The following is a 14,477-nucleotide window of genomic DNA, read 5'->3' on the forward strand; positions in this document are numbered from 1 at the left end:
AATGTAGTCCAGAATCTCTCATAAGTTCTAGCTTGGCTGCAAGTGCACCCTTTTCCCTCCTACCCTATGCCCTTCCTTTGATTCTCTGAAATTGGCGTTAGGCTTTCACTTGAAGATTTTCCAGTTTCCCAAAATCTCGATCTTCATCCAGAAGATTAATGTATGTAGCTATCTTATCACAACTGAAACTCTGGCCTATTTAGATCAGTGCTTTCCCCTCCACAAGTACTCTGCTCAAAGTGATTACTTAAAATCATTTAATCAGAGGTAGGAAATCTACGATTCAGGAGATCTAATCCATATGGCCAATTATGAGTGATGCTTGAAGTTGTAATTCAACATCTGGAAGATTAGAGGTTTCCCAAGCCTCCTTTAATGTGAATCTGGCCTCACAGTTGTTCTCTCAGTGGTTGTTCAGAAATTTAGCCCCATCTGGCAAAACCTCTTCCCACCACCTAATTAGGTAACGCATGGAGTTCCATCCCTACATATTAAAAAGGGAGGATCCATTAGACTCCTCTGATAGCTGCTATTTATTATCTTGAAGCACCAAAGGTCTTAATCAAGTGGAAGGCAGAATGGGGGCTAAAAGATGCCAAGTGTTTGGGTAACCGAAGTGAGCAGTGATGAATCTTGCATGGGCTGTAGACAGACTTGGCTTTCAAGCTAGGAGAGCTTGGATCTTCAGTCCATGGTTGCTTCTGTGTGTTATGTTGCTTTACTCTGTCATCACTCCTGCCAAACTGCAGCCATCACTTGTATAGGCGAGCGAATCTGCTGAAAAGCTGTGGCCTGATGCAGCACTACAGAGACTGTGCTCCCCAGCAGCCTGTGGCTGAGTTTCAATCTCCACTTCCACTTCCACCGTATTCAGGCCATCCCTGCACAGGAGAAGAACAGCGCTACTTGTGAAGCGGGTGGAATATGGCTCAGAAAAACAGGGTAGAGAATTATAATTCACAAGATTGCACTATAAGGCAAACTGGGAAGAAGGAATGTGTGGTTTTTTTTCCTTCCCTCTATGCTACTGTATTGTTTCTGAAATGAAAACAGAATGAGGATGTCTGCCATGACTGAGAAACTGGAGGTAGCAGTGAGATGGAACTTCTCCCAAACTGGACTCGCAACAGCCCAATAAAGCAGACCTGAGCCAACACTGCATGTTCAATAGGTCTTCCTTTCCTGCTCTTCCCTTCCATCCAGACTTTACTCATAAGGGGTAACTTTGCGTGGGATGCCCTCCAACCCTCCCAAATCCACTAGACTGACCTGTGAGAAGTTTCTTGAGCTTCACTCAGCATGCTGCCTGCCAAGGCTACAGTGCTGGCAGATTTGCTTTTCCGATCTTTTTGGCATGGCTCTCCATGTTGACTGTTACTTGAATGGGGGATGGAAGCAGAAGCCCCCTTCTCAGGCACCATAGGGGTAGGCAGCACAGCCAGCAGTTCATTCACTGGTATGAAGAAAGAAAGGATAAACATGGCAGCATCCCCTTTCTTGGCATCAAGAAATATCTTCACATATCTAAGTAGCCTCTGCAAGGTTTCCTTAATGGAAATGTTGATCCCATGAAACCTAATCGAATAAAACTGTCTGCAAGGGCAGAGAGCGAGCAAAATTTTCAAATGGTACTAAAACAGAAAAGAGGAACAAGGGGGTTTATAGTCACACAGTTTTTTAAAAGCTCATAAATTCTGAATATTAAATGTCAGTTTTAGAAAGCTGCTCTGTTGTGGTATTTCCCATCTTGTTACTACTCATATCTTTCAGCAATTGGAGACAATACGAGTATGAGATACAAGTATCTAGCTATTATACAAAGGGAGAAATGCAAAAGTTAGGGGAATTCCTGAGACATTCCCTGATTATGTAAAATAATTAAAAAGAATCACTTCTGAGTTTTCTGGGACAATTAGAAAAAATGGCATTTTAAGAATCCTTGCTGTGTAATCAACTGGGTCAGTTAAACTAGTTTTCACGCAAAGCCATCAGAGCCGTCAATGGAAACAGGCAAAGGGTGAAACTCAATGGGAATTATAACACTATGACATTTCTGAAATAATACCAAATAATACCAGCTATATAAAAAAACATAGGAAAATAATGTCAAAGAACTGAGAGCTGGTTGGCTTTCATTCATTGATAACTAAATTTTATAGGAACAGACCACCTGAAGCCCAGATACGAAGCTGTAACATAACTCATCAAACTGACGTGACAGTGTTCTTCCATAAACAGAACCAAGAGATATCCCATTACTAGAATGGTTGCAAAACGAAGATATTGTTCCAATGTAATACTATTGGAACCTATATGTAATTGCAAGCCTTGCAGGTTCAAAAACCATGGGCTGCTGTATCTGCCATTGTAGACTCTTCTCTCACACCTCAAAGCGAGATATCAACTTTCTAATGGCAAAATTAGAAGAAATTATTTTATGGCTTAAAGGGCAAAGCCAGAATGTATTAAATGAAAGCTGCTTGTGATGTGCCCCTCCCCTGGACTAAACTACTTTGCCTCTCTTGACTTCAGCACCACTCACAACAACTCACGTACATTTGGCGAGGTTCTCCAGTTCCACTGTGCTGAGCTCCCCAGCTTTCTTTCGGGAGTTTCCACACCCCCAACGATTCCGGCACAGAGAGAGTACCACGACCCCATACACGTAGGTGAGCATCAGGGGCACGCCCACCCCTGCAGGCAAAGAGCCTGTTGTAAGAACCACCTCTGTTCAAGGACTGTTCATGCAGCCATGCAATTCATGAAAGGCAGAAGATTTCCCTTTCGGTACAAAAGCAAAAAAAACCACAACAGCTTGTGGATCCACGCGCACCCTCCCATCTCGGTCTCCTTGTGGCTCTTACCAACAGTGACAGCTGTGATGACAGGGGACACAAAGAGAGAGAGGAGAATGCTGCTGGCAACAGAAAGACATTGCTGGCAGCCTGACAGTTTGCTCTTGCGCCCATGGCTCAAAACCTGGAGGAAAAGGAAAGACAGAATAAAGAGATCCCCAGAAAAACTACTTTTTAATTTGTCCTGAAGAAGTTGCATTTCCCATGAGCCTACAAGAACATCCTGTACACATTTTAGGGGCCTCTGTGATTAGGAAATGATATGGCCTCCGTGCAAGTCTCCTTACCTTCTTCCCTGTGTAAATGGGTATGCCCAGGGTGATGACCGGCACTGCGATGCCAGCAACAATTGAGATCACCATTGGGGCACCCAACACCATGCCCAGCTGCCATAGGAGCTTCCGGGTTCGAGACCAGGGCTTCTTTCCCCAAAAGGTGCAGCCAGAAGGACTGAGGAGAAAACAGGAATCGGTTATGAAAAAAGGGGCATTCAAAAGTACAAACTGCAGATACCCTTAATTTTTCCTGTTAGTTAACACACGGCTTGCTACCATGTATTTCCAAAGCAGTTTTTGCAGCGTCAAAAACCAGGAAGTTGGTTTGGGTTGTTTCTGAAAACCAAGTCTCTTTCCCAGAATTAAACACTCACTTGTGAAATCCACTACTGTTGCTCCCTAACATCTACTGGACTTGATGTAGCCCAGTCTCTTTGCATTCCATATGTACAAGATGTGGATCTCACTCATCTAGAGAGAAGTATAAAGCTATTATTTCAGAAGTTCAAGGCTTTCTGGAATTCTTAACCTGTTGCCAGTAGTTTTTATTTATTTGTTTTCAGAATTCTATTAAAGTTGTTATCCACTTGACTGTTCTTGATATACTCAACTTAGTTGTGAATGTCTATGTCACTATGCGACTTTCTATGGTAGAATAGCAATAGGTAAGTTTAATGTATGGCATATTTATAAACACATATTTATATTAATTGTAAGATGAAAGATTAAAAACTAAGATATTTAGAAGAAAAAGGAAGGGAAATAAGAACTAAACCAAAATTGCAGGAGATAATAATTATAAAGAAATGACGTCCAATTTTCTTTTACAGCAGTTAGAGGTAAATTAACCTCTTACTCTATGGTTATAATATTTTTATTTTTAAAATGGTATGTCTGTATAAATAAATGGTGCCCTGGATTCTAATTCAATCATAAAACCTTATTTGCCTTCAATGGCTCATCTTGTCCATGCCTATAAATGTATACAATTTAATTTAGTGAGGCTTACTCCCCCATAAGTAGATAGGGGCAATCTCATCATCAAATCCATATTATTCAAAGTACTTCTTTGAGCTCTCATACTTTATTTCCATTTCTACCAAGCCTTTGATCTGCAGCTCCATTCCCTGAAAGCCCTGATGGACAGAATAAAAACCTGGAGTGGCCAGATCCACTCCATTTCCCTCTCCACTTGCAACACCTGAGGAAATGCACATCCGTGATTTCCTGCATGCAGAGCCAGCAGAAAAGGCAGCCACAGACAGTGCAGTTCATACGGTTACAGCTCCCATCGTTGATCTTCATGATGAAGGCACCACAGCGGGGACAGACCTTGATGGTGTCAGAGTCTACGAAAAGCAGAAAGAAGAAAACGGCTTAAACTAATGCAGCTGATCAGGCCCCAACAGACATACTTAGGGGCAGAGATAGGAGGGTCCTGACAGAAAAGATACAGGCAAGGAAGAAACCCAGTGCTGAGAGAAGGCAAAGAGGTACCATTGCCTCAACTCACTGTGAGCTGCTTCCTCTTTCCAGATCAATTGCGTGGAGAGTTCCACAGCTCCCAAAGGGCTCTGCTGCTTCCACTCCCGCCAGGCCTGCTCACAGGAGGAATCGGGGTGCCAGGGCTGCCGGCAATGATAGCAAAATTCTGTCTTGCAATCCTGACGACCACAAACAAGCCGGGGGCATTCAGCACAGCCATATGCAATCACGGCATAACTGGAGGAGGAAGGGGGGGGGAAAAGCAGGAACATCAACTCAACTCAATAGCGCTCACAGAATTCATTCTCCTAATTCAACCTTTATTTTTATTTGTATTTACACCTGACCTACCTTTCAGCAGCTGAAGGCAATATACCGTGTGCTCCTTCTCCAATTTTCCCCCATAACAACCCACTTGCGAGCTAGGTTGGGCTGAAAAAGAAACTGGTCCAAATTTACCTAGTAAGTTTCCAAGGCTAAAGACGAACTAGAAGTGGGATTTCCTTAGTGCCAATTCAATACATTAACCATTATATCATACTGATTCTTTAAGCTTTGACATTTGGCCTTTTATTATCTATATTATTTTATTATTTATTTTATTAATGTATAAGGCTGCCTTTCTTGTCCAAGTAACTCTTGTGAGTTTAAGGATTAAAACTAAAACAGTACAAATCTAAACAAATAGGAAATGGCAGCTGAAAATAAAAATCTCAGAGTAATAGCAAATCACCTGAGTTTTGCTAACTTCCTGACCGCCAATGCCAGGGCAAATAGCCACTCTTAAACACTTTATTAAAGGCCAGCAGGTTGTGACCAATTAGATCTCTTGGTAAAGATGTTCCAGAGGACAAACACCGTGATTGAAAAGGTCTTATTTCCTGGGTCTCGCAAGTTGGTATTTTTTAATTCAGGAGTCCTGTAACATGTTCCTCCTGCCAGATCTTAATATAGCTAGTCCTCCATTAACTAGAATAATTGGGACCAGGATTTCTGTTTCTAAATGACAGTAATAAAACATGATGTCATGTGACCACGCCATTTAGCAACAGTTCTAGCAATCCTTGTTGCCATTGGTAAGCAAGGACCATGAAGGATGTTAAGGGAGGACTTCACATGACTGACTTTGCTAGTGGGAAACTAATCATAAAGTTATTGTGGGATGCTATGTTAATTATGGATTGATCACCAAGTGCTTGAATCCTGTGATTGCACTGCTATGTGCCAGCCCTCCCTGGTAAACCAGACAGGAAATATGACCAGATGAGCTAATTCTATTTTATTACACGGCTGCATTAACAGAATCTTGTAAGTCTAAAGCTACAAATTTCCTGGCACCATTTTTATCCATTGGAACAACTCGGATATGTCCTTCCTAAATGTCATCCTTCCTCTGACTGTTAAGCCACTCTGTCTTGTCTGATTGTTTCCTAGGCACCCCTGCCACATACTGCACCATTGCAATCTAAGTATGCATACCAGATTGGTGATGAGGACAGTTGTTCAGTACCATTGTAAGTCAGTTGCTGAATGACTGGTAGTTATGCAAGGACCACCTATAGGGGAGTAACAACAACTGGGGAAAGTGGCCCTTCAGTTATCCTGGCCACTACTACAAAATGCTTTATAAGTAACAACCTGCATTTTGAGTTGCACCTGGAAGCGTATTAGGAGCTAGCGCAAATCACTTTCCCATTCAATCCACTTCCTACAACTTGAAACTTCTTTTAATTCTTTTCGAATTAAGAGTTTTATGATGGCAGCCATGATCCTGCCACCACCTCTATGTAACATTCCCATTCTCCATAGCACCATAACTCTATCCGTTGAGAGACAGACATGGCTGGGAATCACCAGACAGAAATTATCTGCATCTTCTGTACATACTTTTTGTAGCATAAATGGGATTTGCCTCTGTGGTGGTTTGCTTAGCTTCAGCATCTCCAGTTTTTAATCAAGCTTTTCTATCCTATCACCTTAGGATAGGGGCTGACAAAGCAGATTTATCAAGACAGCCTTATGTCTTGTTCTCCCCAATACCTAAATAAGCAAGGTTGCAAAGAAGATTTTTTTATCTTTAAAACACTGTTGCAGAGGGGCAAGAGAACAGTTCAGCTAAATGCCTAACCAGCTATCTGCATCAAATCAAATGCAATCAGCGCCTAACAGCACAGTATGTGCACTTGCAACTGTGTCTTCATAAAGAAGGAGCACAACCTGGTAAGATGGGAAGGAGAAGAGTGAAGCCAGGAGAACGGCAAGGGAGAACGAAAAAACCTGATCTCAGGAAAACAGATCTGCTGGATAAAGTACGAATGGCAACCATAGAATAAGCAGGTACAGGGTCTCTCTGGGTACTCTCATTTATTTAGAATCCTCAACTTCAGGTTCCCACTGAAGTTTTCACTTAAATCTACCATGTAGATGAATTCACTTTATTTAGAACTGGGACCTCCAATCCATTCTTACACTAACAGGCCAATTTATTAAAATGTCTTCCAAGTCAAGAAATCAAGTTACCATGCTCTAACACCAATGTTTTGAAACTGAAATCGTCTGCAGGTCAAGTGATGCTCTGTCTCAATGAGCTCTGGATCTCTGCATCCGTCCCACCACCATCCAGGATGCCAAATAGACCCAGATCTGTCTGCAACTGGAAAGGGAAAGTTGGTGCAGAAAGTGAATAAATGAACTGATTGAGAAAATGGATGCACGGAGATCAACAATGGCTGCCCAATCTCAACCATCTTGTATATTAACTCCACTGCATCTTTTCTCCATCAAACAGTTTAGTCTTTCCTGCAGGTTGAATTTCAGTTTAATGCAAAACCTCTTCTTCTCTGGCTGTATGCACTCAACCTATTAAAGCACTATGGGCGGACTTATCAGGGGATTGCCCATATAAAGTTGACAACAAACAGAACCAAATACTGTAAGCCAACACACCAGGAACATGTACATTCACACAACTAACTTCGATTGATTTAAAATGTGGTTAAATAGCTCGGGTTTTATGTTTGTTTTTTGGTGACTTAGCCTGACTATTATCCAAAGCACCTGAGGGTAGAACAAGAAGCAATGTGTGGAAACTAATCAAGGAGAGAAGCAACTTAGAACTGAGGAGAAATTTCCTGACAGAACAATTAATCACTGGAACAGCTTGCCAACATCTTGTTTTTAAGATGTTGGATAACCAGTTGTCTGAAATGGTATAGGGTTTTCTGTTTAGGCTGGGGGTTGGACTAGAAGGCCTCCAAGGTTCCTTCCAACTGTGTTATTCTATTCTATACTATATTATACTATTCTATTCTATTCTATGATGCCAGTACATGCTTTAGCCCAGGAAACAGATCAATTTGGTAAGAAGATTGGGCATGCTTTTGAAGGGAGCCTCTGAAAACACTTAAAAGAGAGCACCACAGTCCCTTAACCCAGCTCAGCCTGAAGCATTTCTCTAGTGAGATTTCTGCACCTGCTCAAGGTTTCCCCTCCTGCCCCGCCACAAGGCCTCTGAGCCACCCTGCACCCCCACCTGCAATTAGGGGCCGGGCACCAGCGCGTGCCAGGGTCGGCAACTAACAGGCGTCTCAGCAGGTACTCTTCGTATTTGTCGCGCAGGCCGGCCTCAGGCAGCAGCTGGTGAATCTCGGCCGGTTGCAACAGAGCCGGACAGTGCGGACAGGCCAGTTGGACGCGGCTCTCGCTGATCTCGATGCGCAAATACTGCTGCAAACAAGTGAGGCAAGATAGGTGAGCACAGGAGGAAAGCGCGGGGAAGGCCGCCGCGGGCTGGGCCAGAAGGCAGAGCGGGCATTCTACCAGGTCCTCCCGGTCCTGGTCCTCCTCATCCTCTGGAAGCATTAAGGCGACTCGGGTCTCCTCGGCGCGGTCTAACGGGGGCCCCTCCGGCTCCCCGAGCGGTTCCGACATCGTTTGGGATTTCCGTCCAAAGAGGCTCATGACACCGAGAGAGGAAGGGCCCACCCTGGGTCGCTTCATCTGGACCGAAGATGCTCGGAGACGCGTCGGGCGGAGGCGTTCAGCCCATCGCCCGGCTCAACCCGCAGAAAGGCCGGAGAAGTTGCGGCCGAAGGGCTTCTCCTCCATCCCCGGATTCAGAATCTCCAATGGGCCGCGGTCTCCTCTTTTCAGCCGCGCTTAGCCATCGGCTGCCTCCTGCTCCAACCGCGCCTCTAATTCCCTTCCAGGAGAGCAGGAGAGAAGCCAGCAGCGAGGGCGCAAAGGCTGGACCGCTTTCCCCGGGCTTGGAACCGAAAACACCCCCGCCGCGAGGGAACCAAGGGGGCGTCGCGGGGCTATTGCGGAGCCGGCGAGCTTCCCCCAAGGATAACTCGCTAGCCACTCGGCCACTTTGTCCTTGGAAGAACCAGCGAAAGGCGGGGACTCTGCGCCTGATTCGCTTGTGCCCCGCGGTGTCGCCACCTCTTGGCTCTCGCTTTAGCGCACTCGCCTCCCTCCCCCCAACCCCAACCCCGCTCGGCAGTCTGGGAAGTGTAGTCCTCCAGGAAGAAGGAGCGGAACAAAGGGAGCGTCTTACGATTCCTGCTCGTTCTTCAAACTTTTTTTCTTTTCTTCGGCCCCTTTTTGTGAAGAAAAAAAAAGAGTCGTCACACCGGGATGAAAGCAGAAACAGCACATCAAAGTTGCACGGGGATTCTGAAAGACCACGAGGGGCTTAAAACGATGCGCCCTCCCCTCGCCAATTAAATGCAATCCCAGGGGTGAGAAAAGTAACGTCCTACTACACCTAGACAAGAAAAACCAATTGCACGGCTATCGAATACGTGGTGCCCGGCTCAACAGGAACAATTGCGAGAGGGATCCTAGGTGTCCTAATAGATCGCCACTTAAGCATGACTGAGCAGTGTGCTGCAACTACCCAAAAAACTAATGCAGTCCTAGGTTGCAACTTGCAACAACGGAGGGATAGTTTCAGGATCACGTTGTACTGTTTTATACTGCACTGGTGAGACGACATTTGGAATACTGTGTCCAATGCTGGTCAACCACAATGTGAAAAAGATATTGAGACTCTAGAAAGAGTGCAGAGAAGACCAACAAAAATGTTAGGGGGTCTGGAGGCTAAACCATAAAATGAAAAATTAAGAGAACTAACAAAGAGAAAGACTAAGGGGGTGTGTGATAGCAGTCTTCTAGTACTTGAGGGGCTCTCACAGAGAAGAAGGAGTCTCAACCTATTTTCCAAAGTACCTGAAGGCAGGACAAGATCATTAAAGAGAGACAACCTAGAACTAAGGAGAAATGTCCTGACTGTGAGAAGAGTTAATCGGTGGAATAAATAATCTGCAGAAGTTGTTGGTGCTCCATTACTGGATGTTTTAAAGAAGAAGCTGGACAGCCATTTGTCTGGAATAGTATAGGGTCTCCTGCTTGAGCAGGAGGTTGAGCTAAAAAACCTCCAAGGCCCCTCCCTACTCTATTATTCTACGTTTTAAGAGTCTTCCCCTGTTAATGGATTTAGCCTCTCTATGTCACCTCAGGGGTCCTTGAGAGATTTTTCAGTTATGGAATGAAAAACGTTGGTGCTACTTTTTACATGACTGAGGATGATCTCCCATAGCATGTTGAAGTTAGTGTTTCTCAACCTTGGTCATTTTAACATATGTGGACTTCAACTCTGGGTGTTGAGGTCCACATATCTTAAAAGCTGTTGAGTGTGTGTATGGGAAAGTGTGTGCTAAAGTCTCAAATTGCATGAACAGACCATTGTTGTCTTCACAAATCATTCAGTGCTCTAACTAACCAACCAGATTGTGGCTTAAAAGGATAGCAAGTTCCTACTGCATGCTAAAATGATGGATACGTTTTTATTACGGTACACGCTAAACATATGTTTTCTATGGGCAGGAAATACTGCTTTGGAGGGTATACAGCAGGCAACTTGCTGTTTACCCTGCTTCAGAAGTTTTGATCTTCAAGACCCAGGAGTCCTCTTAGTGTGGCCAATGGCATAAGGCTATATATATTGAAGCCTAAAACGTAGTGTGGCCAATGGCATAAGGCTATATATATTGAAGCCTAAAACGTAAATTGCCTCTCCCTGAGACAGATCAAATACTGGATTCAAATTGTCAGTAAATATCCTCAGAAAGCAAACATATACATTGTCATCATCATTATGATTACAGTACCCGCAAAGTGTTAATCATATAACTTCATTAACTACAGCTTGTCTACTTTGCACAACATGCTAGCCTAGGTTAAATGGGCTTTGGCAATTTAGGGTTTAGTATATTACAGAAACTTAGCCATTATTTAAATATGTTGTAGATCAGGCCATAACATTAAAAAAAATAGGGTTTATTTACTTGGGGTTAGTGCTATGTTACTATAGCTCTTAAACAACTGTGTTTTGTTAAACCAAGTTTAGCATTTAACATGCTGAGCAAACCCAACTGTTGAACCGGTTTGCTACTCACAAGACAGAATAGCATCTGAATATTGTGTCTCTTATTTTCATTTAACTGTAGATAAACACAAAGTCGTTTAAGAAGTAATAAACGTAACAGGAATGTGAAGACTATTCCTGTGTTACCCATGCAACTATAATCACTGGACAAAGTTTATAAGTACTGATTGCATTGAGATCAGGATTCTCAGAGAGCTCAAGGGAACTGATATTGAAACACTGAGAAATCAAAAACTCTGGAGGAGAATTCCATCATGGTAGCATCTCTTCCTGAGGTGAGAATTCCTCTTAAATAAGAAAGAAAGACTCATTCAAAAGAAGGAAAAAATTATCCCTCCAAATGTCACCCCTTCCATGAGATAATAGGCATGTATTTACTTCCAATAGGTCTAGATTTCCAGGACTTTGGATAAACTATCATTGCTGAAAACTGTTGGGTTTTCTGACAAACCTGAAAACAGCATGGTGAATTAATTGTCTAATACTCCTAGAATGCTGGGGAATTCTGGGACTTGAAGTCCACACATTTTAAAATTCTGAGGTTGAAAAATACTGATCTAGTACAAAGGTTACAGATACTCCCTGTTAGCAGATAGTGCTGGAATGAAGTCAATGGTCATAGTGCATATTAACACATTTGCAAAGAAAAATATGGATATGAAATTCTGAAATTTAAGTTGCTAGTGAATATACTGAAAGCCAGAAGCTCCCAAACTCCTCTTTATTTGTGCAAATCCAAGGGACTTCAATGTGTGATAATGAGGTTAGTTTATGAATAAGTGTGTTACTCCAGTGCAAAAAATGTTAAATCACATCCACATTGATTCTAAAGAAAGTACAATCTGCTTTTCCATTCCTAATATACCAGATTCACTTGGAGGAAACTTACAGGAAGATATGTGGAAAGGCCCCGTGTGAAGATCTAGACTTGGATGTTAGACTTTAGCCTTGTGTCTAAAATGATTGTACATGTAACCCACTTCTTAGGCAGCAATTCCCAGCCTTTTGCTGCATCATAATTAAAACCTTTGCAGAACCACCAGCTAGAATTGGCACTTACATACAATTTAGCCTATGTCACCTAGCATCCTGAAAATTAATTCAAATTTAAAAATAGATAAATATCATGGTTTTTTAAAATACATATTTATGTATTTTTAAAATACAATAAATTCAGGATGCCAAATGAAGGGATGACATAAACATAGATATATAGATATACAGACATACAGATAGATAGATAGATAGATAGATAGATAGATGATAGATAGATAGATAGATAGATAGATAGATAGATAGATAGATAGATAGATAGAGATAGATAGATAGAGATAGATATACAGATACAGATACCGATACAGATACAGATACAGATACAGATACAGATACAGATACAGATACAGATACAGATACAGATACAGATATAGATATAGATATATAGACATACCGACATACAGACATACAGATATACAGATACATAGATATATAACTATAGATATATAGATTGCTAGGTCTTTTCCACTGAGAACTTATAAGAATTTAGATGAGAACAAAACCATTATTTTGTAGGAATTTGTAGACTCCTGAGTTTCAGAAACATCAGTTGGGGAATTTAAAGTATGAAAACATATGGCATTAAAACCTTTCACCTCTAATAGGCAAAATAAGATCTCACACTTCATTAGAGTCCCAGTCGCTATCCAGAGAAAGCTTATTAAAATCAGCAACCGCAGCTGTCTTTTCTCAATTATTTCTACTGTTTCTATTTTGTTTTGTTTTGATTTTGCTCATCTATCCTGGGCATCTGGCAGCTGTGAATATCTGACAAATAGACTTTTTTTGTTTTAGGTTTTCCCATGATTACCCCTTAGAAATTTTTTATGGTTATTTTTTAATTCATTGGTAAGAGTTGCTGGGTGTCAGGTGGCATATAAATCACCACCACCACCATAATCGAGAAGTTAGTGGTTATTTAGCTTGCTTTTTCCACTGAAGGCATGTGTAGGAGAAATTCAGTGGAAGCACAAGCAGGAAAATCTTGGGGGAAGGTGGGGGGGAGTTTCAATTCAAGGGCTGAAATGCAAGGAGGAAACCTGTGGGAGTCACAGTACTTAGGTAATTATCTTCACTAAAAGACATTGTAGGAGGACAGCCATGTTAGTTTGTAGTGGCAAACAAAATCAGCAATAATCTGATAACACCTTTTCTAATGTAATTAAAAGCTCTAAGCGTTTTTAACTAATAAGCACAATAGAGAATATTTTATGATAATGGTCAGAACAGATCCAGGCTGACCGTACTATGATCTGTTACCCTTTTGAGGTAGCCAAGACAAGAGGCACAACAATGCATATTAATTCTATCTTTATTGTAAGGTTTCATTACAAGAATTTTGCAAATCTGAAAGTATTCTTCCCCTTCTTCCCTTTTACTCTTTGGGAAATTAGGGAGGGTTCCTTCTGAAACACTTCTCACATACCTAATCAGGAACAAACATCCCCAGAGAAAATGGTGATCTAGTAACAAGCATATGCCCTTGTCCTTTAGATCAATTTTCACTTGATGTCAGCCCTCCAAGGGAACCCAAATTTGGAAACGGAAGACATGCAAGCTAATGCAGTAGTTATTATAATAAGGTTATACAGGCAGTTCTTGACCTATGACCACAATCGAGTCCAAAATTTCTGTTGTTAAGCAAGACAATTGTTAAATGAAGTTTGACCCGTTTTACTATCATTCTTACAACAGTTGTTAAGTGAATCACTGCAGTTGTTAAGTTAGTGACACAGTAGTTAAGTGCATCTGGCTTCCCTATTAACTTTGCTTGTCAGAAGGTCGCAAAAGGTGGTCACATGACCTCAGAATACTGCAACCATTATAAACATGAGTCATTTGCCAACCAGCTGAATTTTGATCACATGGTATTGGGGAGGTTGCAATGGCCATAAGTGTGAAAAATGGTCATAAGTCACTTTTCAGTGCCATTGTAACTTCAATGGTCATTAAATGAACTGTTGTAAGTTGAGGACTACCTGTAATAACAGAATCTTTAAAGTATTCCTCCCACCTCATGAGCTTGTCTCCCTGCATCTTGAGATGGTCATGTCTGAGATGCTTTCTCAAATTACATTTCTGCTCTGGACTCAGATTTCTTTTATCTGACCATTGTCTTGGTTATAGCTAGCTATTTCTCCAGTTCCTCAGTTATTCCAACTGCCCATTACCATATTTTTGGAGTATAAGATGCACCTTCCCCCCCCCCAAAAAAAACAGCACGGAAATGTTGGTGTGTCGGTTCCACCACAAATGCGCGCACAACAAAAGCGTGCCTGACTAAACCGCGGTGTCTAAAGTGCGGTGACAAAAGCGCGCGACGAATGAGCGACTAATTAGCCCTAAAGCGCGCCGACA

General features: G+C 42.2%; 1 protein-coding gene across 1 annotated transcript; it reads right to left on the bottom strand.

The window, feature by feature from the left end:
* Positions 1-243: 243 nt before the first annotated feature.
* LOC106545890 (E3 ubiquitin-protein ligase RNF19A) lies at positions 244-9,009 on the bottom strand. Its single transcript, XM_014062594.2, has 8 exons — positions 8,148-9,009; positions 4,644-4,852; positions 4,332-4,479; positions 3,143-3,305; positions 2,865-2,979; positions 2,557-2,694; positions 1,270-1,453; positions 244-881 (listed from the first exon to the last, which is right to left on the bottom strand). Exons 1-8 carry the CDS (start codon positions 8,612-8,614, stop codon positions 719-721), a joined length of 1,587 nt encoding a protein of 528 aa, XP_013918069.2. The 5' UTR covers positions 8,615-9,009; the 3' UTR covers positions 244-718.
* Between the last annotated feature and the right edge of the window lie 5,468 nt (positions 9,010-14,477).

This window comes from Thamnophis sirtalis, unplaced genomic scaffold (assembly GCF_051295495.1).
Source record: "Thamnophis sirtalis isolate CommonGarterSnake01/CBP01778 unplaced genomic scaffold, rThaSir2_p1.2 scaffold_6, whole genome shotgun sequence".
Taxonomy (NCBI): Eukaryota; Metazoa; Chordata; class Lepidosauria; order Squamata; family Natricidae; genus Thamnophis; species Thamnophis sirtalis.

Coding starts and splice junctions, on each gene's coding strand:
- LOC106545890 (XM_014062594.2), bottom strand. CDS start 8,614: ATGAAGCGACCCAGGGTGGGCCCTTCCTCTCTCGGTGTCATGAGCCTC. Junction 2,980..3,142: donor CCATTTACACAGGGAAGAAG/GTAAGGAGACTT, acceptor CTTTTCCTCCAG/GTTTTGAGCCATGGGCGCAA. Junction 882..1,269: donor GCTCAAGAAACTTCTCACAG/GTCAGTCTAGTG, acceptor TCTCCTGTGCAG/GGATGGCCTGAATACGGTGG.